The 24,598-nt window shown below is 43.6% G+C and overlaps 1 protein-coding gene across 1 annotated transcript; it reads left to right on the plus strand.

Moving 5' to 3' along the window:
- The first annotated feature begins 734 nt into the window (after positions 1 to 734).
- Positions 735 to 24,292, plus strand: LOC139385790 (extracellular calcium-sensing receptor-like). The gene is made up of 12 exons (XM_071131037.1): positions 735 to 801; positions 4,821 to 4,975; positions 20,095 to 20,261; positions 20,355 to 20,643; positions 20,803 to 20,889; positions 21,014 to 21,121; positions 21,227 to 21,409; positions 21,488 to 21,868; positions 22,082 to 22,312; positions 22,932 to 23,055; positions 23,287 to 23,759; positions 23,849 to 24,292. The coding sequence occupies exons 1-12, from the start codon at positions 735 to 737 to the stop codon at positions 24,290 to 24,292; spliced, it is 2,709 nt and encodes a 902-aa protein (XP_070987138.1).
- The last annotated feature ends 306 nt before the right edge of the window (positions 24,293 to 24,598 follow it).

Raw genomic sequence — 24,598 nt, forward strand, 5'->3', positions numbered from 1 at the left:
AGTAGAAGACATGATGTCATAATCTAGACATTACATTAATCAGGAATTGAATCCTGAAAATAACTGGATTAGGACACACAGAGAGTAATTTTAGTTGTGTGTAGTTTGATTGTTGGGCTTGTGGTACCTGTAGCGTTGCTAATCTTTCCCTCTGCACATGGGACACAGTCATAACAGCATTCAGGCTTTCCATTATGTACAGCCTCTCTCACTGCACACTGACACAGTTATCTTTAGGGGACAGACAGTAGACATGGTTTACTCTAAATGTTACATGTTTTACTTCAGCAGGGTTTGTTACATAAATATTTTAAATTGCAATATTGAGCAACACATTAAGGATGGAAAGGATGTTTTATTGTCACATACACCAAATAGGTGTGGTGAAATGTGTTGTTTTACAGGGCCAGCTATGGTAGTACAGCGCCCATGGAGCAAATTAGGGGTAGCCCTTTTCTGCAGTCAATGGCCAAATCACCCTCTTTGGCCGCATGAGTGGAATGTTACAAATATTTTTCATAATTTCATAATTAATAATGTCTTAGTTTTTGGGGGGGACAAAAAACAGTGTTTCTACATCAAACAGTTTTGTTATACTTCTGTGATGTACACTACATTTAAAAAATATATATGGACACCCCTTCAAATGACTGGACTCGGCTATTTCAGCGACACCCGTTCCTGACAGGTGTTTAAAAGACATACAATCTCCATAGAAAAACAATGGCAGTAGAATGGCCTTACCGAAGAGCTCAGTGACTTTCAACGTGGCACCGTCACAGGATACCACCTTTCCAACAAGTCAGTTCGTCAACACGTTTTCTGGAGTGGTGTAAAGCTCACCACCATTGGACTGGAGCAGTGGAAACAGGTTCTGGAGTGGTGTAAAGCTCACCACCATTGGACAGGAGCAGTGGAAACAGGTTCTGGAGTGGTGTAAAGCTCACCACCATTGGACTGGAGCAGTGGAAACATGTTCTGGAGTAGTGTAAAGCTCACCACCATTGGACTGGAGCAGTGGAAACTGGTTCTGGAGTGGTGTAAAGCTCACCACCATTGGACTGGAGCAGTGGAAACAGGTTCTGGAGCGGTGTAAAGCTCACCACCATTGGACAGGAGCAGTGGAAACAGGTTCTGGAGTGGTGTAAAGCTCACCACCATTGGACTGGAGCAGTGGAAACATGTTCTGGAGTAGTGTAAAGCTCACCACCATTGGACTGGAGCAGTGGAAACAGGTTCTGGAGCGGTGTAAAGCTCACCACCATTCGACTGGAGCAGTGGAAACACGTTCTGGAGTGGTGTAAAGCTCACCACCATTGAACTGGAGTGGTGTAAACACGTTCTGGAGTGGTGTAAAGCTCACCACCATTGGACTGGAGCAGTGGAAACAGGTTCTGGAGCGGTGTAAAGCTCACCACCATTGGACTGGAGCAGTGGAAAGAGGTTCTGGAGCGGTGTAAAGCTCACCACCATTGGACTGGAGCAGTGGAAACACGTTCTGGAGTGGTGTAAAGCTCACCACCATTGGACTGGAGTGGTGTAAACACGTTCTGGAGTGGTGTAAAGCTCACCACCATTGGTCTGGAGTGGTGTAAACAGGTTCTGGAGCGGTGTAAAGCTCAGCACCATTGGACTGGAGCAGTGGAAACACGTTCTGGAGTGGTGTAAAGCTCACCACCATTGGACTGGAGTGGTGTAAACACGTTCTGGAGTGGTGTAAAGCTCACCACCATTGGACTGGAGCAGTGGAAACAGTTTCTGGAGCGGTGTAAAGCTCACCACCATTGGACTGGAGCAGTGGAAAGAGGTTCTGGAGCGGTGTAAAGCTCACCACCATTGGACTGGAGCAGTGGAAACACGTTCTGTAGTAGTGTAAAGCTCACCACCATTGGACTGGAGCAGTGGAAACAGGTTCTGGAGTGGTGTAAAGCTCACCACCATTGGACTGGAGCAGTGGAAACAGGTTCTGGAGCGGTGTAAAGCTCACCACCATTGGACTGGAACAGTGGAAACAGGTTCTGGAGCGGTATAAAGCTCACCACCATTGGACTGGAGCAGTGGAAACACGTTCTGGAGTGGTGTAAAGCTCACCACCATTGGACTGGAGTGGTGTAAACACGTTCTGGAGTGGTGTAAAGCTCACCACCATTGGACTGGAGTGGTGTAAACACGTTCTGGAGTGGTGTAAAGCTCACCACCATTGGACTGGAGCAGTGGAAACAGGTTCTGGAGTGGTGTAAAGCTCACCACCATTGGACTGGAGCAGTGGAAACAGGTTCTGGAGTGGTGTAAAGCTCACCACCATTGGACTGGAGCAGTGGAATCAGGTTCTGGAGCGGTGTAAAGCTCACCACCATTGGACTGGAACAGTGGAAACAGGTTCTGGAGTGGTGTAAAGCTCACCACCATTGGACTGGAGTGGTGTAAAGCTCACCACCATTGGACTGGAGCAGTGGAAACAGGTTCTGGAGTGGTGTAAAGCTCACCACCATTGGACTGGAGCAGTGGAAACATGTTCTGGAGTAGTGTAAAGCTCACCACCATTGGACTGGAGCAGTGGAAACAGGTTCTGGAGTGATGAATCAGCTGCAGGTTTTGGTGGACTAGAGGTATCCAATCAGAGATAGGCGTGATAGGACTGTGGTTATTATTGCTTCTATTGAAATAATGTATCATCACTGTGCTGCTTTAAAAACATAATGGCTTTTTAGTGCATGAGGGACATCATCAGTGATCATCAATATTCTGGGGGGTAGGGGGTGGGTACTATCTATTATATTCAATTACACTATCCTGCAGGTCAATAACATATTGAAGGGGAATGGCCATAGCTCTGCTGTAGAGCTCCAGGGCTTTAGCTGTGTTGTAGAGCTCCAGGGCTTCAGCTGTGTTGTAGAGCTCCAGGGCTTCAGGACGGAATTAATACATCTCAATAGTCTGACATGACCGTGTCTCCTCGTCTACTCCTCTTTCATCTGCACTGATTTAAAAAAACATCGCACTGATGAATGAAAGAAGGCAATTTGCTTTAATTCATCTAGTTATTTTATGTCAGTGCAGATGATGGAACGGATAAGGCAAGGAGATGCATCTAGTGACTATAGGGTAGGGTCAGTTGTGGGGCTGTGTGGGTGGAGCTGTGGAGCTGAGTGGGTGGTCTGCCTTAGGCCTAGAGTCTGTGGGGTCAGCTGTAGAGCTGAGTGGATGGTCTGCCTTAGGTCTAGTGTATGTGTGGTCAGCTGTAGAGCTGAGTGGGTGGTCTGCCTTAGGTCTAGAGTCTGTGTGATCAGCTGTAGAGCTGAGTGGGTGGTCTGCCTTAGGCCTAGAGTCTGTGGGGTCAGCTGTAGAGCTAAATGGGTGGTCTGCCTTAGGTCTAGAGTCTGTGTGGTCAGCTGTAGAGCTGAGAAGGTGGTCTGCCTTAGGCCTAGAGTCTGTGGGGTCAGTTGTAGAGCTGAGTGGGTGGTCTGCCTTAGGTCTAGATTATGTGTGGTCAGCTGTAGAGCTGAGTGGGTGGTCTGCCTTAGGCCTAGAGTCTGTGGGGTCAGCTGTACAGCTGAGTGGGTGGTCTACCTCAGGCCTAGAGTCTGTGGGGTCAGCTGTACAGCTGAGTGGGTGGTCTGCCTTAGGCCTAGAGTCTGTGGGTTCAGTTGTAGAGCTGAGTGGGTGGTCTGCCTTAGGTCTAGATTCTGTGGGGTCAGCTGTAAAGCTGAGTGGGTGGTCTACCTTAGGCCTAGAGTCTGTGGGGTCACCTGTAGAGCTGAGTGGCTGGTCTGCCTTAGGTCTAGAGTCTGTGGGGTCAGGACTAATGGGACCTTGGGCCCTGAGGCTCGGGATGGGCCAGGTCAGAGTCTCAAAACTGATTGTCAGAGCTGATGGTTGAATAACTGTGATGTTAGATAGCTTTGGGCTATACATTTTGTTTTGCTGTCAAATTTGGTGTGAAGTTCAGGGGCTGTATTTCAGTAACATTTGTCTGTACCTGTGACTGTTGAGCTGGTGTCCTCGTTAACGATTACTGAGTGATATTCCTGATTAGAATGCTGTCTGCACTAATGTGCTGCTCAGGAGTTAAATATGATCTGCATTAGCTACTGCACATGTGGCAGATCCTCTTCCTGGGTTTCACATAAAAACAAAGAAATACATGACAAAGTACACAGTAGTACTAGACAAGAACAACATAAAATATGATATTAAATTGAATTAAAATAACAGTTCTATAAAGGAAAGACGCCAAGAGACAACAGAAATACTATTCACATATACAGTGCAGTACATTGTCATATTCTTAAATACAGTGCAGTACATTGTCATATTCTTAAATACAGTGCAGTACATTGTCATATTCTTAAATACAGTGCAGTACATGTATTGAATATTATTTGTAGATCAGTCAGGCAGTCACAATTTACCCATGATACATCACAGTTTTGATGCTCTCGAACAGTGAGTCATTGCATGTGTGTACACATATCTGTCAGACAATATATTTGTTTATGTTTGTGTAATTTTGGCCGATTGCAGTAATTGTATTCAATGTTTTCACTTCCATTATTAGTCTTCACATCACCTCATTCCTTTGCAATTTAGGCCCATCATAGTCATCTAGATAAGGATATTAAAATAATACTTTTGACAGTCACACTAAATTAACAGTTAATTCAGCGTGCCTGATTTAGCGAGGCATTGAAGTGTGCTCTGTTCAATTTGTTGTAATTATTTTTTATCCAGCCCTGTGGTTGTTTAAATGATCTTATGATATGGCTCTTAGGCCAGGTTCAATTAAAAACCTGGGTTGTTTGTGTTGTGTATTTGTGCAGATGCCTGTCAGATCATTTTCCAGGCGAGTGCTCTTCTGAGGGCCGTCCGTAGGGGAGTTAGATCTGAGCTCAAGAACACATGTGTTGAGGTGGAGGAGCCTGAGGCCTGCCCCATGTCTCCCCCGTGGTTCCTTCTGGTTCCCCTCATACCCCAGGTAGGCGTCGCCTTCTGACAAGCCCCTTGACTTACTGACAGAACTCCCCCTGGCTCTGAGTTCCCCTTCACTGCCTCCCACCAGGCACCATCAGAGGAAGTCATGGCCTGTTCCTGGACCATTGTGGCATTGACAGTGGTCAACACTATGTGGCCAATACAGACTGGACAGAGAAAAAGCACTTTATAATCACAAACGCAATACTAACTTTCAAACATTCAGCCTCCCTACTAAATAACATGGAGCTTTCAGCCTCCCTGCTAAATAACACTGAGCTTTCAGCATCCCTACTAAATAACACTGAGCCCATTGTAAGGCTCATATAGTGTTGCAATACATAGAGTTGGAATACATAGAGTTGGAATACATAGAGTTGGAATACATAGAGTTGGAATACATAGAGTTGGAATACATAGAGTTGGAATACAAGGAGTTGGAATGCATAGAGTTGCAATACATAGAGTTGCAATACATAGAGTTGCAATACATAGAGTTGCAATACATAGATTTAGAATACATAGAGTTGGATACATAGAGTTGCAATGCATAGAGTTGGAATACATAGAGTTGGAATACATAGAGTTGCAATACATAGAGTTGCAATACATAGAGTTGCAATACATAGAGTTGGAATACATAGAGTTGCAATACATAGAGTTGCAATACATAGAGTTGCAATACATACATTTAGAATACATACATTTAGAATACATAGAGTTGGATACATAGAGTTGCAATGCATAGAGTTGCAATACATAGAGTTGCAATACATAGAGTTGGAATACATAGAGTTGCAATACATAGAGTTGCAATACATAGAGTTGCAATACATAGAGTTGGAATACATAGAGTTGCAATACATAGAGTTGCAATACATAGAGTTGCAATACATAGATTTAGAATACATAGAGTTGGATACATAGAGTTGCAATGCATAGAGTTGGAATACATAGAGTTGGAATACATAGAGTTGCAATACATAGAGTTGCAATACATAGAGTTGCAATACATAGAGTTAGAAAACATAGAGTTGCAATACCTATTCAAGTAATGAACATTTTCCAGAATGCTATCCTCAACAATGTAGCTAAATCAAATCAAATCAAATCCATTTGTAATGGTCACATACACATATTTAGCAGATGTTTTGGCGAGTGTAGCGAAACGCTTGTGTTCATAGATCCAACAGTGCAGTAGTTTCTAACATTTTACAACAATACACACACATCTAAAAGTAAAATAATGGAAGTAAGAACTATATAAACATTAGGATGAGCAATGTCGGAGTGGCATTGACTAAAATACAGTAGAAGACAGTGTATACATTTGAAATGAGTGAAGCAGTATGTAAACTTTATTACAGTGACCAGTGTTCCATTATTATAGTGGCCAGTGATTCCATGTCTATGTATATGGGTCAGCAGCCTCTAAGGTGCAGGGTTGAGTAACCAGTGATTCCATGCCTATGTATATGGGTCAGCAGCCTCTAAGGTGCAGGGTTGAGTAATCGGGTGATAGCCGTCTAGTGGTGGCTATTTAACAGTCTCATAGCCTTGAGATAGAAGCTGTTTTTCAGTCTCTCGGTCCCAGCTTTGGTGCACCTGTGCTGACCTCACCTTCTGGGTGATGGTGGAGTGAACAGGCTGTGGCTCAGCTGGTTGATGTTCTTGATGATATGTTTGGCCTTCCTGTGTCATCGGGTGCTGTAGCTATGTGATTGATTACATTATGGTTCACGTGGAATAGTGAACAGATATGCCAATGACACAGTCTTGGACTGTTGTAAGACAATGACACAGTCTTGGACTGTTGTAAGACAATGGGACAGTCTTGGACTGTTGTAATACAATGGGACAGTCTTGGACTGTTGAAAGACAATGGGACAGTCTTGGACTGTTGTAAGACAATGGGACACTCTTGGACTGTTGTAAGACAATGGGACACTCTTGGACTGTTGAAATACAATGGGACAGTCTTGGACTGTTGTAAGACAATGGAATGGGACAGTCTTGGACTGTTGTAAGACAATGGGACAGTCTTGGACTGTTGTAAGACAATGGAACAGTTTTTGACTGTTGTAAGACAATGGGACAGTATTTTTTTTACCTTTATTTAACTGGGCAAGTCAGTTAAGAACAAATTCTTGTTTTCAATGAATGCCTAGAAACAGTGCGTTAACTGCCTGTTCAGGGGCAGAACGACAGATTTGTACCTTGTCAGCTCGGGGGTTTGAATTTGCAACCTTCCGGTTACTAGTCCAATGCTCTAACCACTAGTCCACCCTGCCACCCCGTGTCATCAGACTGCTGTAAGACAATGGGACAGTATTGGATAGCTGTTAGACAATGGGACAGTCAGACTTCTTACCACTGTCCCTAGACTCTATGAAAGGAAAAGAGATTGAATGTAAGCAATATGAAATACACCTCAGCAGGCCAGATGGAGTTTCCACCTTATTGCTTAAACCCAACCCATCCAAGCCATTCTGGCATGGGCTAGGGGTTAGGTGTTGGTTTCAGAGTATGAGCCTCTCTGCCTAGACACAGGTGTTGACTACTATCTCAGTGTGACCGAGAGGCATAGAGGGCCTTATCGTGGACTCTGTCTCCCTCCACTGACTGTGTTGACTGAGAGCAGCCTCTATAGATCACTATTAGTCAATGACAACATGCAGAAGCATCCTCTCTATCAATCTGACGTTGACTGCAGGTTATACTATCTGGCATGTTATTTAGCAGGGGTTGTAGTTTCCTAATCGGGTGGGAAATACATGTTTTTTAATCACTATTATTAACTTGATTTTTACAACAAATGATGATGTTCTCCCGGTATTGTATCTAAGTCTACTCTGGATGGACTGTCTTTGGTGAATTAACATTCTCAACATTATTTGCCAAGTCTCGATTAAAACCCTTTCCTGCAGTCACAACTGACCAAATCGCCCTGTAGTGGCCTCATGGGTGGAATATTATTTCTATTTTTAATCATTGCATAATTAATAAACATTATTATTAAAAAGAAACTGCAGAAATGTGGTGTTTCTATGTCAAACAGTTGTGTTATATTTCAGTCTTCTGTGATGTAAATAAAGTGTAATATTGGGATGCAAACTCAAAATGTAATACATTTCAACTCTATATCTGACATGGTGCAGGTGTCTAATTTTCTTTAAGCCCTAACCATAACCATGTGTGTGAGGCGTATACTTTTGTGACCCTGATTTGGCCCACGGCAGTAAAAGGTTAGGGGAAATCTGCAATTGCTACATCCATTTTTGGAGTCTATAAATAATGATTTATTCCAATTAATTCTTGAAGAATATAGTCTTACCACATCAGAAAAAAAATAAACTTGTTTTACTCCAATATTTGTAAACAATGTAAATGTAAAGAAACACTGCATAGTCTCACAACATGGTTAAAACTATCATTTTATTATCATGGATGGTCAGTCTTTGCCTCCATCTCTCTGTGTATTAATCTGAGAGTGGTTACATTTCTCCAGGCCTGTCCCTCTGCGTTTTACCAAAACAGTGATGGTATAAGCACTTTGTTATTGTGTCACCTGCATATTGGCCCTTTAAGGTAGAAAGGGTCAATTCCTACCTAGAGAAATTAGTGAGTAAATCGTGTAGTGATGTCAATGGTAGATTTATTCTTAACTTTGAGATATGTGCTCATACAGCAGGCTATCCTCAGCCCATATTGATGACCTGGTTCCTGTAAAGACCCTATCTGTTACACAGGCCCATCTGTACATCAGCCTAGCACAGTCATTGTGATCTATCATTACACACCGGACTGTCATCCTCACACTATTGTTCTATTAACGTTCAACATGTAAGGATATGAATATTTCAATGTCTTCAGAAAATGTTTCTTCATCTCTCCATTTCTATAGCACATAGAACATTGTTTATTGTATAAATTAAAACAGGTCTGCTCCAGCCCATAGCTAATGAGCGTGTTGATCATTGAATAGAGCAACAGTTACCTCTCTGAATGCCTCTTGCCAGCTTGTTGCATCTCCTAATGCATCTCCTAATCACTTCCCCCATCACTCTGCCAGACCTGGAGACTGATTATGGTTGCTCGCCACACCTGGTGAACCCTCACTTCATCGCCCCCGGCCCTGATGTCATCACCTGTGTATGAAACACCTACCTGCCCTCGCCTGCCCGCCCAGCCTCTCCGTTCCCCCTGTAACCCCTGGGTTTACCGTAAATTGGCAGGTCTGGGGCAAGGTGTCCTCAACTGTGCCCATCCCTAAGCGCCACGTTTAACCGCTTCAGCGAGTCTTTGTCATGCTTCGTTACATCTGGCCTAACGCGGCTTGTTAAAACAGCACTCCAGGCAAGGCTGGGGTGTTGCAGAGGCACACAGGTGATTTTCCGGTTCTCTAAGTTCACAACAACCCTCCCTGTCTCTCTCCGGGGAAGTCTCTCTGTAATTGTTTTTCTTCGCCAGTCTGCTACAGTTAGTGTTTTTTTTTCCACTTAGTGGCCCTCAGCTGAAACCGTGGCAGCTCAGGGAGAGAAAATCTTATGGTTGGCGTCTCCACCCACATGCTTTTCATTAAAGGGTAGGGAGGATTTTGAATGTCAAAAAGAAAAACAGCTCATCCTTAAAATAAGTTGGGGGCTGTTTGTTAACCTGTTCTCTAGAGCTAACGTGTGGTATACAGCTGTATATATACTATATACTTTACCAAAGTAAATGTACAGTGTTACAACAGTCTGAAAGAACACCCCCCCCCCCCCCCCTCGCTCTTGCTCTCTTTTTCTGCCAGGCCTCACCTTTCATATAATATATGAATATCTCTCAGAACCCCATCTCTGTCACAGGGCAACTAGCGCTCTCAGTGGACCCAGTGCAATTGCAATAATTGAGTAGAACAAATGTGCAATTTTTCAAATGTAAGATCCCTGTTTAATTTAGTTTAGAGTGATCAACACAACGATTATTCCCTGTTATATTGTACTGATGACATTCTGTGAACACTAACCAGGTTTCCACCCAAACATTTCATGCGGATGACTTTACTTGCTCATTAAAAAAAGTAATGCCAGGGCTGAAAGAAACAGGAAATCCCAGTTACAATTTCATAAATGTCGACAGACAATTTGTTCATTCGACATGGTGGGATTAGTTTTTTGTCAGTCAAATGAATTACGCGAGAGACGTCGATGGAAACCCCTTGATGCACAAGTATTGATATAATAACCATCAGATCAAAGAACCTGTAGTTACCGATGATATGTTACCTTGTAGGCCTACCACCACGACTCGGAATAGCATGAAACGTTTACAGGGAGATGAAGTAAGTTATGATGAACAACACATGGTGGTTAGTGCATAGTGATCATGCAGATCTCCAATAGGCTAAATATTGAGGGTAGGCTATTATTTGAAAGCTGATGACATGATCGGAGCTTTTGCTCTTATCCATATCTCATCACACTTTATCAGCGGACTAGAGAGCATGGGCCAAAACCAGATTGGGCAAGTTCTGTCCATCGCAACAGTTTTTGAGACAAAACCGTTGTCAGAGTTGTATGTATTTTATTCAGTACGTGGGAACTTAACCACAAAAGTGGTTTTTATGTGCACTACATCATCAAGCACAGCTTTTTATCCACAACAGCTACGTTTTCTGGAAACGTATATCTGGTGCGATTAAAAATATATACAGTGCCTTGCGAAAGTATTCGGCCCCCTTGAACTTTGCGATCTTTTGCCACATTTCAGGCTTCAAACATAAAGATATAAAACTGTATTTTCTGTGAAGAATCAACAACAAGTGGGACACAATCATGAAGTGGAACGACATTTATTGGATATTTCAAACTTTTTTAACAAATCAAAAACTGAAAAATTGGGCGTGCAAAATTATTCAGCCCCCTTAAGTTAATACTTTGTAGAGCCACCTTTTGCTGCGATTACAGCTGTAAGTTGCTTGGGGTATGTCTCTATCAGTTTTGCACATCGAGAGACTGACATTTTTTCCCATTCCTCCTTGCAAAACAGCTCGAGCTCAGTGAGGTTGGATGGAGAGCATTTGTGAACAGCAGTTTTCAGTTCTTTCCACAGATTCTCGATTGGATTCAGGTCTGGACTTTGACTTGGCCATTCTAACACCTGGATATGTTTATTTTTGAACCATTCCATTGTAGATTTTGCTTTGTGTTTTGGATCATTGTCTTGTTGGAAGACAAATCTCTGTCCCAGTCTCAGGTCTTTTGCAGACTCCTTCAGGTTTTCTTCCAGAATGGTCCTGTATTTGGCTCCATCCATCTTCCCATCAATTTTAACCATCTTCCCTGTCCCTGCTGAAGAAAAGCAGGCCCAAACCATGATGCTGCCACCACCATGTTTGACAGTGGGGATGGTGTGTTGCTTTTACGCCAAACATAACGTTTTGCATTGTTGCCAAAAAGTTCAATTTTGGTTTCATCTGACCAGAGCACCTTCTTCCACATGTTTGGTGTGTCTCCCAGGTGGCTTGTGGCAAACTTTAAACAACACTTTTTATGGATATCTTTAAGAAATGGCTTTCTTCTTGCCACTCTTCCATAAAGGCCAGATTTGTGCAATATACGACTGATTGTTGTCCTATGGACAGAGTCTCCCACCTCAGCTGTAGATCTCTGCAGTTCATCCAGAGTGATCATGGGCCTCTTGGCTGCATCTCTGATCAGTCTTCTCCTTGTATGAGCTGAAAGTTTAGAGGGACGGCCAGGTCTTGGTAGATTTGCAGTGGTCTGATACTCCTTCCATTTCAATATTATCGCTTGCACAGTGCTCCTTGGGATGTTTAAAGCTTGGGAAATATTTTTGTATCCAAATCCGGCTTTAAACTTCTTCACAACAGTATCTCGGACCTGCCTGGTGTGTTCCTTGTTCTTCATGATGCTCTCTGCGCTTTTAACGGACCTCTGAGACTATCACAGTGCAGGTGCATTTATACGGAGACTTGATTACACGCAGGTGGATTGTATTTATCATCATTAGTCATTTAGGTCAACATTGGATCATTCAGAGATCCTCACTGAACTTCTGGAGAGAGTTTGCTGCACTGAAAGTAAAGGGGCTGAATAATTTAGCACGGCCAATTTTTCAGTTTTTGATTTGTTAAAAAAGTTTTAAATATCCAATAAATGTCGTTCCACTTCATGATTGTGTCCCACTTGTTGTTGATTCTTCACAAAAAAATACAGTTTTATATCTTTATGTTTGAAGCCTGAAATGTGGCAAAAGGTCGCAAACTTCAAGGGGGCCGAATACTTTCGCAAGGAACTGTATATAAATATATGCAGAATTGATTATATTTCCATAAAGAAATGTCGCTAGATACGGTGGGATTCTGTAGCAGCTAAAAGTTTTCACATTCCTTCAAGCCTATCGGGCTGGTGTTTATAGAACGTTTGTTTTCACTTTCTACAAGCCTCTCAGGCTGGTGTTTATAGAACGTTTGGTTTCACTTCCTACAAGTCTCTCAGGCTGGTGTTTACAGAACATCTGTTTTCACTTCCTACCCACCTCTCAGGCTGGTGTTTACAGAACATCTGTTTTCACTTCCTACAAACCTCTCAGGCTGGTGTTTACAGAACATCTGTTTTCACTTCCTACAAACCTCTCAGGCTCGTGTTTACAGAACATCTGTTTTCACTACCTACCAGCCACTCGGGCCGGTGTTTACAGAATATTTGTTTTCACTTCCTACAAGGCTCCCAGGCTGGTGTTTACAGAACATTTGTTTCCACTTCCTGCAAGAGTCTCAGGCTGGTGTTTAAAGAATATTTTTTTTTACTTCCTACAAGCCCCTTGGGCTGGTGTTTACAGAATATTTGTTTTGACTTCGTACAAGCCTCTTGAGCTGGTGTTTACAGAACATTTGTTTTGACTTCCTACAAGCCTCTTGGGCTGGTGTTACTGAACATTTGTTTTGACTTGTTACAAGTCTCTCGGGCTTGTGTCTACATAACATTTGTTTTGATTTCTTACAAGCCTCTCGGGCTGGTGTTTACAGAATGTTTGTTTTGACTTCCAACTAGTCTCTCAGATTGGTGTTTACAAAACATCTGTTTTCACTTCCTACCAGCCTCTCGGGTCGATGTTTACAGAATATTTGTTTTCACTTCCTACCAGCCTCTCGGGACGGTATTTACAGAATATTTCTTTTCACTACCTACCAGCCACTCGGGTCGGTGTTTACAGAATATTTGTTTTCACTTCCTACAAGGCTCCCAGGCTGGTGTTTAGAGAATATTAATTTTCACTTCCTTCAAGCCTCGCAGGCTGGTGTTTATAGAACGTTTGTTTTCACTTTCTACAATCCTCTCAGGCTGGTGTTTATAGAACGTTTGTTTTCACTTTCTACAAGCCTCTCAGGCTGGTGTTTATAGAACGTTTGGTTTCACTTCTTACAAGCCTCTCAGGCTGGTGTTTACAGAATATTTGTTTTGACTTCGTACAAGCCTCTTGAGCTGGTGTTTACAGAACATTTGTTTTGACTTCCTACAAGCCTCTTGGGCTGGTGTTACTGAACATTTGTTTTGACTTCTTACAAGTCTCTCGGGCTGGTGTTTACAAAACATCTGTTTTCACTTCCTACACGCCTCTCAGGCTGGTGTTTACAGAACATTTGTTTTCACTTCCTACAAGCCTCTCAGGCTGGTGTTTACATAACATATGTTTTCACTTTCTACCAGCCTCTCAGGCTGGTGTTTACAGAACATTTGTTTTTACTTTCTACAAGCCTCCCAGGCTGGTGTTTACAGAACATTTGCCTTGACTTCCTACAAGCCTCTCAGACTGGTGTTAACAAGAATATTTGTTTTCACTTCTTACAAGCCTCTCAGGCTGGTGTTTACAGAATATTTGTTTTGACTTCGTACAAGCCTCTTGAGCTGGTGTTTACAGAACATTTGTTTTGACTTCCTACAAGCCTCTTGGGCTGGTGTTACTGAACATTTGTTTTGACTTCTTACAAGTCTCTCGGGCTGGTGTTTACAAAACATCTGTTTTCACTTCCTACCAGCCTCTCGGGCCGATGTTTACAGAATATTTGTTTTCACTTCCTACAAGGCTCCCAGGCTGGTGTTTATAGAATATTTGTTTTCACTTCCTACAAGCCTCTCAGGTTGGTGTTTAGAGAATATTTATTTTGACTTCCTACACGCCTCTCAGCCTGGTGTTTACAGAACATCTGTTTTCACTTCCTACAAGGCTCCCAGGCTGGTGTTTACAGAATATTTGTTTTCACTTCCTACAAGCCTCTCAGGCTGGTGTTTACAGAAAATTTGCCTTGACTTCCTACAAGCCTCTCAGGCTGGTGTTTACAGAATATTTGTTTTTACTTCCTACAAGCCTCCCAGGCTGGTGATTACAGAACATTTACCTTGACTTCCTACAAGCCTCTCAGGCTGGTGTTTACATAACATTTGTTTTGACTTCTTACTAGCCTCTCAGGCTGCTGTTTACAGAATATTTATTTTGACTTCCTACACGCCTCTCAGGCTGGTGTTTACAGAACATTTGTTTTCACTTCCTACAAGCCTCTCAGGCTGGTGTTTACATAACATATGTTTTCACTTTCTACCAGCCTCTCAGGCTGGTGTTTACAGAACATTTGTTTTTACTTTCTACAAGCCTCCCAGGCTGGTGTTTACAGAACATTTGCTTTGACTTCCTACAAGCCTCTCAGACTGGTGTTTACAAAACATCTGTTTTCACTCCCTACCAGCCTCTCGGGCCGGTGTTTACAGAATATTTGTTTTCACTTCCTACAAGCCTCCCAGGCTGATGTTTACAGAATATTTGTTTTCACTTCCTACAAGCCTCTCGGGCTGGTGTTTACAGCATATTTGTTTTGACTTCCTACACGCCTCTCAGGCTGGTGTTTACCGGACTTTTGGTGCTGTCTGACAAGGATATAAAGGGCCTCTCTCCAAGAGGCCAGTTAGACATATTTTCAAGTTGTTTTTTATGTGTTCTATATGCCCAGTCCATTTCAGTGTTAAATGGATGATATGACAGAAGATATCAACATTAAGGTCAGCAGATCAAGTCAAGTTCTGAGTTAGCTACCAAACTTTTTATTAGTGTCCTGTATTTAGACATAGCCTACAGATGCAAATATATTTGCACACTTTTACTTTACAATTGAGTGCAATGGACCATAATGGTCTGTTTTTTCTTTTCAAAACTGGTTGAATTTTTACCCTGTAGTAACCTGCAATTTATCATTATGTAAGATACATTACACAGTAAACAATGATCATTACCTCCAATCAAATTAATTAAAATGTTGAGTAATTTAGTAATTTTTTCTACTTTGAAGTTAAACATCTCTAATTCAGTTTAGTTATTATTATTTTATATATTTATTTTTTAAATTGGGAGGTGGGGGGTCCTGCGCAGTTGTAAATCAAACAAAAGCATGTGTAATCATCAAAAAAAAAATTCAAATGTAACTTATTTCAGAAGAAATAGTGAATCATGCAAGAGTGCCAATATACATCTATTTGACCGCATCTGTACACTGCCTGATTAAACCTCACTGCTCTGTGCCTCCTGCCTTTTCCCTGGAGGAGCTCAGTAATACAGCAACAATCTCAGTGTTGTTCTCGCTCTCACCACGTTGTTTTCATTATCATCTGAACAGGTCCTCCTCTGAGAGAGGTGCAACCTGGGACATCGTGTTATGACCCTACTTACTAAGCAGAGGTAGTCTCAGGGAGATATTAGAGGTCAGGAGGGGAAACTGTTACCTCGAGCGCAACAACACACCTCTACACCTCTCCATCACTCCCCCTCCCTCTCGCTCCATCCTCCCCTCTCTTTCTCACAAAGGGAGGGTATTAGTTAAGAGGAGCTAAACTATAGCCTGAGGCAACATAACACTCATTCTATCTGGTTACATCTTTCTCTCTCTGCCCTCCTCTCTGTCTCACATAGCCTGCAGCACTAGTCTTAATGATCTGTTCCCAAACACCAGAGCACATTATTACACAAAACGGGCCTTAATGAGTCATTACTCCACAGGTTTACAGCAGAGATTTGTATTTAGAGAGTTGGGACATTGAGGTTTTTCGCGTTATAATGCCGTTTACATGACACTACAACATTCTATGGCAAGACATGTTAGCGCCCTATTAACATGACACAGGGAATATTTAAACACTGCAATGTAACGGAATATCTAGATTTAGAACTATGTTTAAACACTGCAATGTAACGGAATATCTAGATTTAGAGCAATATTTAAACACTGCAATGTAACGGAATATCTAGATTTAGAACAATATTTAAATACTGCAATGTAACGGAATCTCTAGATTTAGAACAATATTTAAACACTGCAATGTAACGGAATATCTAGATTTAGAACAAATTATTAAACACTGCAATGTAACGGAATATCTAGATTTAGAACAATATTTAACAGGGTTTTAGACATTTTTGCTAATTAGAAAATTAAAAGAGGAATGCCTTATTTACATAAGAATTCAGACCCTTTGCTATGAGAATCGAAATTGAGCTCAGGTGCATCCTGTTTCCATTGATCATCCTTGAGATGTTTCCACAACTTGATTCGAGTCCTCCTGAAGTAAATTCAATTGAATGGACATGATTTGAAAAGGCACACACCCGTCTATATAAGGACCCACATTTGATAGTTCATGTCAGAGCAAAAACCAAGCCATGAGGTTGAAGGGATTGTCCGTAGAGCTCCAAGACAGCGTTAAATCGAGGAACAGATCTGGGGAAGGTACCAAAAAAATTCTGCAGCGATGACGGTCCCCAAAAACACAGTGGCCTCCATCATTCTTAAATGGAAGAAGTTTGGAACTACCAAGACTCTTCCTAGAGCTGCCCGCCCAGCAAAACTGAGCAATCGATGGAGAAGGACCTTGGTCATGGTGGTGACCAAGAACCCGATGGTCACTCTGACAGAGCTCCAGAGTTCCTCTGTGGAGATGGGTGAATCTTCCAGAAGGACAACCATCTATGCAGCACTCCACCAATCAGGCCTTTATGGTAGAGTGGCCAGCCTCAGTAAAAGGCAAATGACAGCCTGCTTTGAGTTTGCCAAGAGGCACCTAAATGACTCTCAGACCATGACAAACAAGACTCTCTGGTCTGATGAAACCAAGATTGAAGTCTTTGGCCTGAAACATGCAACCATCCCTACAGTGAAGCATGCTGGTGGCAGCATCATGCTGTGGGTATGTTTTTCAGCAGCAGGGACTGGGAGACTAGTCAGGATCAAGACAAAGATGAATGGAGTAATGTACAGAGAGTTCCTTGATGAAAACCTGCTCCGGAGCGCTCAGGACCTCAGACTTGAGAGAAGGTCCACCTTCCAACAGCACAACAACCCTAAGTACACAGCGAAGACAATTCAGAAGTGGTTTTGGGACAAGTCTCTGAATGTCCTTGAGTGGCCCAGCCAGAGCCCGGACTTGAACCCGATCCAACATCTCTGGAGAGACTAGAAAATAGCTGTGCAGCGATGCTCCCCATCCAACCTGACAGAGTTTGAGAGGATCTGCAGAGAAGAATGGGAGAAACTCCCTAAATACAGGTGTGCCACGCTTGTAGCATTATACCCAAGAAGACACAAGGATGTAATCGTTGCCAAAGGTGCTTCAACAAAGTACTGAGTAAAGTGTCTGAATTCTTAAGTAAATGTAATATTTCAGTTTTTTATTTAAAAATATACATTTACACAAAAATATATATTTTGTTTGCATTGTCATTATGGGGTAATGTGTGTAGATTGATGAGGGGAAATAATTATTGAATCCATTTTAGAATGAGGCTGTAACATAACAACATGTGGAAAATGTCTAAAGGTCTGAATACTTTTCAAATGCCCTGTATACAGTAACAGTCAAAAAAGTTTGGAAACACCTACTCAGTCAAGGGTACATTGTAGAACAGTGAAGACATCACAACTATGAAATAACACATATGGAATCATGTAGTAACCAAAAAAGTGTTTCAAAGTAGCCACCCTTTGCCTTGATGACAGCTCTTGGCACTAGCTTCAAGAGGTAGTCACCTGGAATTATTTCCCAACAGTCTTGAAGGAGTTCCCACATATGCTGAGCACTTGTTGACTGCTTTTCCTTCACTCTGCAGTCTAACTCATCCCGAGCTATCTCAATTGGGTTGAGGTTGGGTGATTGTGAAGGCCAGGTCATCTGATGCAGCACTCATCACTCTCTTTCTTGGTCAAATAGCCCTTACACAGCCTGGACATGTATTTTGAAAAACAGGACAATGCGTCCCACTAAGCGCAAACCAGATGGGATGGCTTATCGCTGCAGAATGCAGATTTCCACCGGTCTAATGTCCATTGCTCATGTTTCTTGGCCCAAGTAAATCTCTTATTATTATTGGTGTCCTTGAGTAGTGGTTTCTTTGCAAAAATTCGAAGATGAAGGCCTGATTCACACAGTCTCCTCTGAACAGCTGATGTTGAGATGTGTCTGTTACTTGAACTCTATGAAACATTTATTTGGGCTGCATTCTCAGGTGCATTTAATTGCCAATGTCTGAGGCCGGTAACTCTAATGAACTTATGCTCGCAGCAGAGGTAACTCTGGGTCTTCCTTTCCTGTGTCGCTCCTCATGAGAGCCAGTTTCATCACAGCACATGACGGTTTTTGCGACATCACTTGAAGAAACTTTCAGTTCTTGAATTTCCCGGATTGATTGACCTTCATGTCTTAAAGTAATGATGGACTGTCATTTCTCTTTGCTTATTTGAGCAGTTCTTGCCATAATATGTACTTGGTCTTTTACCAAATAGGGCCATCTTCTGTATACCACCCCTACCTTGTCACAACACAACTGATTGGCTCAAACTCATTAAGAAGGAAAGAAATTCCACAAATTAACAAGGCACACCTGTTAATTGAAATGCGTTCCAGGTGACTACCTCATGAAGCTGTTTGAGTGAATGCCAAGAGTGTGCAAAGCTGTCATCAAGGCATTTACTTTGAAAAATGTGTTTAACACCTTTTTTGGTTACTACGTGATTCCATATGTGTTATTTCATAGTTTTGATGTATTCACTATTATTCTACAATGTAGAAAATAGTACAAATAAAGAAAAACCCTTGAATGAGTAGGTGTGTCCAAACATTTGATTGGTTGTGTTTATTAACATATACGTACTGTACTATACATGGAAGATTTTTCACAACACTTACCGTTTTGCTCCTATTCTGCCATGACAACAGCAGTGTTATATAATTATTTTGTCATAACTCCAATGAGACACACATTCTTCCTTGAGGAGTGTGTAAATTAGAGGTCTGAGACTTATAGCAGGTACCTGTCTGCAGGGAGGTGAGGTGAGCCTCCTCACATCGCTGTAAGATCAGCTGGTTCACTCAGGCAGAATGGTAAATGGTGTTTGTCTCCTGTCTCACTCCATTATGGTCCAATGTGCATGGCAGTTGTTTGTTATTGTCACTGTCTTGCTGTGAAACTGGCAGATGCTCTCGTCTTTCCATTGACCGGCATCCCTGGGGAGATAAGAGCTATCTGAGAGGAGGGGTGGGGGTGGGGGGGTAGGGGGGGGGGGGGGGGGGGGGGGGGGGGGGCAGTCAGGTAGGCAACATATAAAGAGGGCTCTTGCCATGACCCCACAATGAGTGGGTGGGGATGTCTGTGTGTCTGTGTGCTGTACTGTCTGAGGGTTCAGCATGGATGTATGTCTTTGGCAGTTGGACAGGTGTATTATTAGACTTTATGAGGATATGCAATATGTTACAGTTTATTAAGGTTTGGTTTCTAAAACTGGAGGAATCTCTCTTCATGGGAACGCAGGCTGTTGTAGTGAGTTAACAACATGCAGGCTGTTGTAGTGAGTTAACAACTCTCTTTACTGCATGGCTTGATTCTATGTCTCCTTATGGATTATAGTACAGTAGGAACTGTCAAAGTCTTGGTGTGACTTTGTTGGATGTACAAGTTATAAACTGGTATATAGATTTTTGACTTATCTGAGCAAATGGTGGCAGTGAGGAGACAATGAAGAGGTCAGGGTTCCTTTGTGTGACAGTGCTGTGCTTGGAGTTCTTCTGTCTAATCTCCTCCCAGCCTCAGTCCAAGCTTCAGCAGTGTAGACCGATGGTGGGTCCCTCTGCCCTGCCTGTGCTACAGAGGGACGGGAATGTGATGCTAGGGGGCCTCTTCTCCCTCCATGACATGGTGATGCAGCCTGACTTCTCCTTCACCTCCAAACCAGCCCGCTCACGCTGCACCGGGTGAGGGTCTGAGTTAGTTCTCTAGACTATGGCCGTCACCATAAAAGGATTCAATGTAAGGCTCATCCTTCTGTCCTCTCCTCTCCCACGCAGGTTTAACTTCCGGACATTCCGCTGGATGCAGACCATGATGTTTGCCATCGACGAGATCAACAGAGATGATCATCTGCTCCCCAACTTCACTCTGGGATATAAGATATATGATTCGTGCAGTACTCCTTACCACGCCCTGAGGGCTTCTGTGGAACTTATGGGGGGAGAAGGGGAAGGAGAGGTGGAGGGGGGATCCTGTCATGGCCTGGTTCCAGTGGTCATCGGGGATGGAGGTTCCACTCTGTCTCTGGTGGTGGCTCGCTTCCTGGGAGTCTTCAGAGTACCTCAGGTAGGCAGACTGACCACTTACAATTAACAGTATGCACTAATCTTCACAGTTTTAGGGTGTTACTAACAGAAGTACATTGGCTGAAGAGTTACTTCTTCCTCTAATCCTCTCTCTCTCTCTCTCTCTCTCTCTCTCTCTCTCTCTCTCTCTCTCTCTCAGGTCAGTTATTTCTCTAGCTGTGCATGTCTCAGTAACAAGGCAGAGTTCCCAGCCTTCCTCAGGACCATGCCCAGTGACTTTTTCCAGGTGACTTCTCATTCCATGTAACTCTCTAACTTCTCCACTTTCTCTCTCTGATCTAATTCCTATCGAATCTCTACTCTAGTAGCAATTGAGCGTTGGGAAATGGTTCATCAATGTCTAATTCCAGGTGGATGCTCTGGTGCAGCTCGTCCAGCACTTCAGCTGGAAATGGGTGGGTGTGGTTGCCGGGGACGATGCATATGGTCGTGGGGGAGCACAACTATTTTCTGAGAAGGTTTGTGGGATATACTGTATCATTTTCTCCTGTGTGGATAAATACACAATGTGAATGTGTTATGGTTGAAAGTATCTGCTAAATGACCATAGTATACCTTTATAGGTGCAGAGGCTTGGTGCCTGCATGGCCCTCCATGAAATCATCCCCAAAAACCACGCGGAGGGGGCCATGGCCTCCATCGTTGCCCGTATTCGGTCCTCTGGGGCTGGCGTGGTTCTGGTGTTTGCCCTGGAGCAGGATGCTGGCGCTTTGTTTGACGAAGCCCTGCGGCAGGGTCTGACAGGGGTGCAGTGGCTGGCCAGCGAAGCCTGGAGTACAGCCTCAGTTCTCTCCACCCCAACCCGCTTCCTCCCCATCCTCCAGGGCTCCATGGGCTTCGCCATCCGCCGAGCTGTGCACATCCCTGGACTACAGGAGTTCCTGCTGCGTCTCCACCCCTCCAGCCCAGACGCCTCCGAGGACCCGTTCCTACGCCCTTTCTGGGAGGAGGTGTTTAGGTGTAGCCTGCAGGGTGATGGGGGTGGAGATAGTCATTGGGGTAAACCTCTGTGCTCTGGGTCTGAGGACCTGGGCAGTGTCAGGAACATCTACTCTGACGTGTCTCAGTTGAGGATATCCTATAATGTGTACAAGGCTGTGTACGCCATCGCCCACGCGCTGCATGCTATGAGGAGCTGTGAGACAGGAAGAGGACCTTTCCCTCTGCATGCCTGCCCAAATACTGACAGCATACAGCCATGGCAGGTACTGGACTGGTACTGGTCAGAAAAATGTACTGATGTTTTAAACAAGAAAAATAGTTACTTTGAAATAAAGTTTTAGACAAAACATTTTTTTTTACTTTCATATATAGTTTTAAGTAAGAAAAGTATTTACTTTTAAAAATAGTTTTAAACAAGCCAAATGGTTCAATTTGAAACATTCTGAATGTATGCCCGATTGTCTTTCTCTCCTCAGCTCCTGCACTACCTGAAGCAGGTGGAGTTCTCTAACTCGTTTGGTGATGAGACTAAGTTTGATGTGAACGGGGACCCAGTAGCTGTGTATGACCTGGTGAACTGGCAGTTAGGGGCAGAGGGCCAGGTGAAGTTTGTCACAGTGGGGAGGTTTGACGAGACTACCAGTCTGGGCAGGAAGAAACTATACATCCAGAAAACGGACATCATCTGGAATGGAAACCAGACGACAGTAAGGCTCTCATAAATGTCTGAACTTTTACCTTTTAATCTCTTATTATTCTTTAAGAAATGCTGACCTAGTTAGATTTATTTTGGAAAAAAATATGATTCAATATCTTAGAAAATGAGGAGGCAAAGAATAGCTGGAGGGGATGGATGCAACAAAGAACATTCATTTTATTAAACTGCATCCAACTATGATGTCTGTTAAATATTTTTGTTGTTGTTGTAAGAAATTGCATTTAGTAGTTTAGTTTTCCTTTTTAGATGTATTCTTTTGAATTTCATGGTCATAGAACACGGTCTTATAATACATGAATTAAGTTGAATTTGTATCTGTATTTATTATTGTATCTCTGTTGCTCTCGTGTGCATTCATGTTTATTTATGTTTATCTCTGTTGCTCTCGTGTGCATTCATGTTTATTCATGTTTATCTCTGTTGCTCTCGTGTGCATTCATGTTTATTCATGTTTATCTCTGTTGCTCTCGTGTGCATTCATGTTTATTCATGTTTATCTCTGTTGCTCTCGTGTGAATTCATGTTTATTCATGTTTATCTCTGTTGCTCTTCCTGTGCATTCATGTTTAATTCTGACTGAAGCAGTGTGTGATCTCCCTACCTCCCAGGTCCCTCTGTCAGTATGCAGTAGCAGCTGTCTTCCAGGCACTCGGAGGGCCATCAGGCCTCACTTCCCTGTCTGCTGCTTTGACTGTGTGGTCTGTACAGCAGGGGAGATTAGCAATCAGACAGGTGAGGCCAGTCTACAGCCTGTAGGGATGTGAGAGTGTGTTGTCATAACCCAGCCTCACTACAGAAATATGTCTTGTCTCCATGTTCCCCAGATGCTATAGAGTGTGTTGTCATAACCCAGCCTCACTACAGAAATATGTCTTGTCTTCTCCATGTTCCCCAGATGCTATAGAGTGTGTTGTCATAACCCAGCCTCACTACAGAAATATGTCTTGTCTTCATGTTCCCCAGATGCTATAGAGTGTGTTCGCTGCCTACCTGAGTTCTGGTCCAATGAGGAGTGTACAGCCTGCATCCCCAAGCAGGTTGACTTCCTGTCCTATGGTGACACAATGGGTATGGCTCTGCTCTCCGTGGCCCTCCTGGGGTCCTTCTGCACTGCCATAGTCGTCCTCATATTCGCCTGTCACTACGCCACCCCCATCGTCAGGGCCAACAACTCTGAGCTGAGCTTCCTACTGCTCTTCTCCTTGACTCTGTGTTTTCTGTGTTCTCTTACTTTCATTGGCCGGCCCTCTGAGTGGTCCTGTATGCTGCGTCACACAGCGTTTGGGATCACCTTCGTCCTCTGCATCTCTTGTGTTCTGGGGAAAACAATAGTGGTGTTGATGGCCTTCAGGGCTACACTTCCAGGCAGTAATGTCATGAAATGGTTTGGGCCTCTACAGCAGAGAGCCTTCATCTCACTCTGTACTATGGTCCAGGTAGGAACACTGACCCAGCTGTTCTCTTCGTATCATGCGCCCTTGTTGGACTGTTACGTATCAACATAACAATTATTTTCCTCCTCCAGGTGGTGATCTGTGCTGTGTGGCTGGCTGTTTCCCCTCCCAGCCCACGCAGACTGATGACACGTGAGAGTGCCTGTGTCATCCTCCTATGTGATGAGGGCTCAGCCCTGGGCTTCTGCCTTGTGCTGGGCTACATCGGCCTGCTGGCCTCTCTCTGTCTCCTCTTAGCCTTCCTGGGCAGAAAACTCCCAGACAACTTCAACGAGGCCAAGCTCATCACCTTCAGCATGCTGATCTTCTGTGCCGTGTGGGTGGCCTTCGTCCCTGCCTACGTCAGCTCTCCTGGGAAGTACTCCACGGCCACGGAGGTGTTCGCCATCCTGGGCTCCAGTTTCGGCCTGCTGACCTGCCTCTTCCTGCCCAAATGTTACATCATTCTGCTGAAGCCTGAGAAGAACAACAGGAAACACCTCATGGCCAAGTCTGAACCTGACAAGACATTCTAGTGGATCTTACAACGTCTATAATTTATATCAGGGACGGGCAACTGACGGCCCGCCCCCCCTTTTGTAGGCCTGCCCCCCCTTTTGTAGGCCCGCCCCCCCTTTTGTAGGTCCGCCCGCCCCCCCTTTTGTAGGCCCGCCCGCCCCCCCCCTTTTGTAGACCCGCCCCCCTTTTGTAGGTCCGCCCCCCCTTTTGTAGTACCGCCCGCCCCCCCTTTTGTAGGCCCGCCCCCCCTTTTGTAGGCCCGCCCCCCCTTTTGTAGGCCCGTTGATCAATTTGCAAAACTGATCAATTTAGTTTTTTTTAGG

This window comes from Oncorhynchus clarkii, chromosome 27 (assembly GCF_045791955.1).
Source record: "Oncorhynchus clarkii lewisi isolate Uvic-CL-2024 chromosome 27, UVic_Ocla_1.0, whole genome shotgun sequence".
Classification (NCBI taxonomy): domain Eukaryota; kingdom Metazoa; phylum Chordata; class Actinopteri; order Salmoniformes; family Salmonidae; genus Oncorhynchus; species Oncorhynchus clarkii.

Excerpts from the sequence above, each read along its gene's own strand:
- LOC139385790 (XM_071131037.1), top strand. The coding sequence starts at position 735 with ATGGCCTTACCGAAGAGCTCAGTGACTTTCAACGTGGCACCGTCACAG. Across the intron at positions 20,262-20,354 it reads GCCCGCTCACGCTGCACCGG|GTTTAACTTCCGGACATTCC; the intron begins GTGAGGGTCTGA and ends TCTCCCACGCAG. Across the intron at positions 20,890-21,013 it reads TGCCCAGTGACTTTTTCCAG|GTGGATGCTCTGGTGCAGCT; the intron begins GTGACTTCTCAT and ends GTCTAATTCCAG.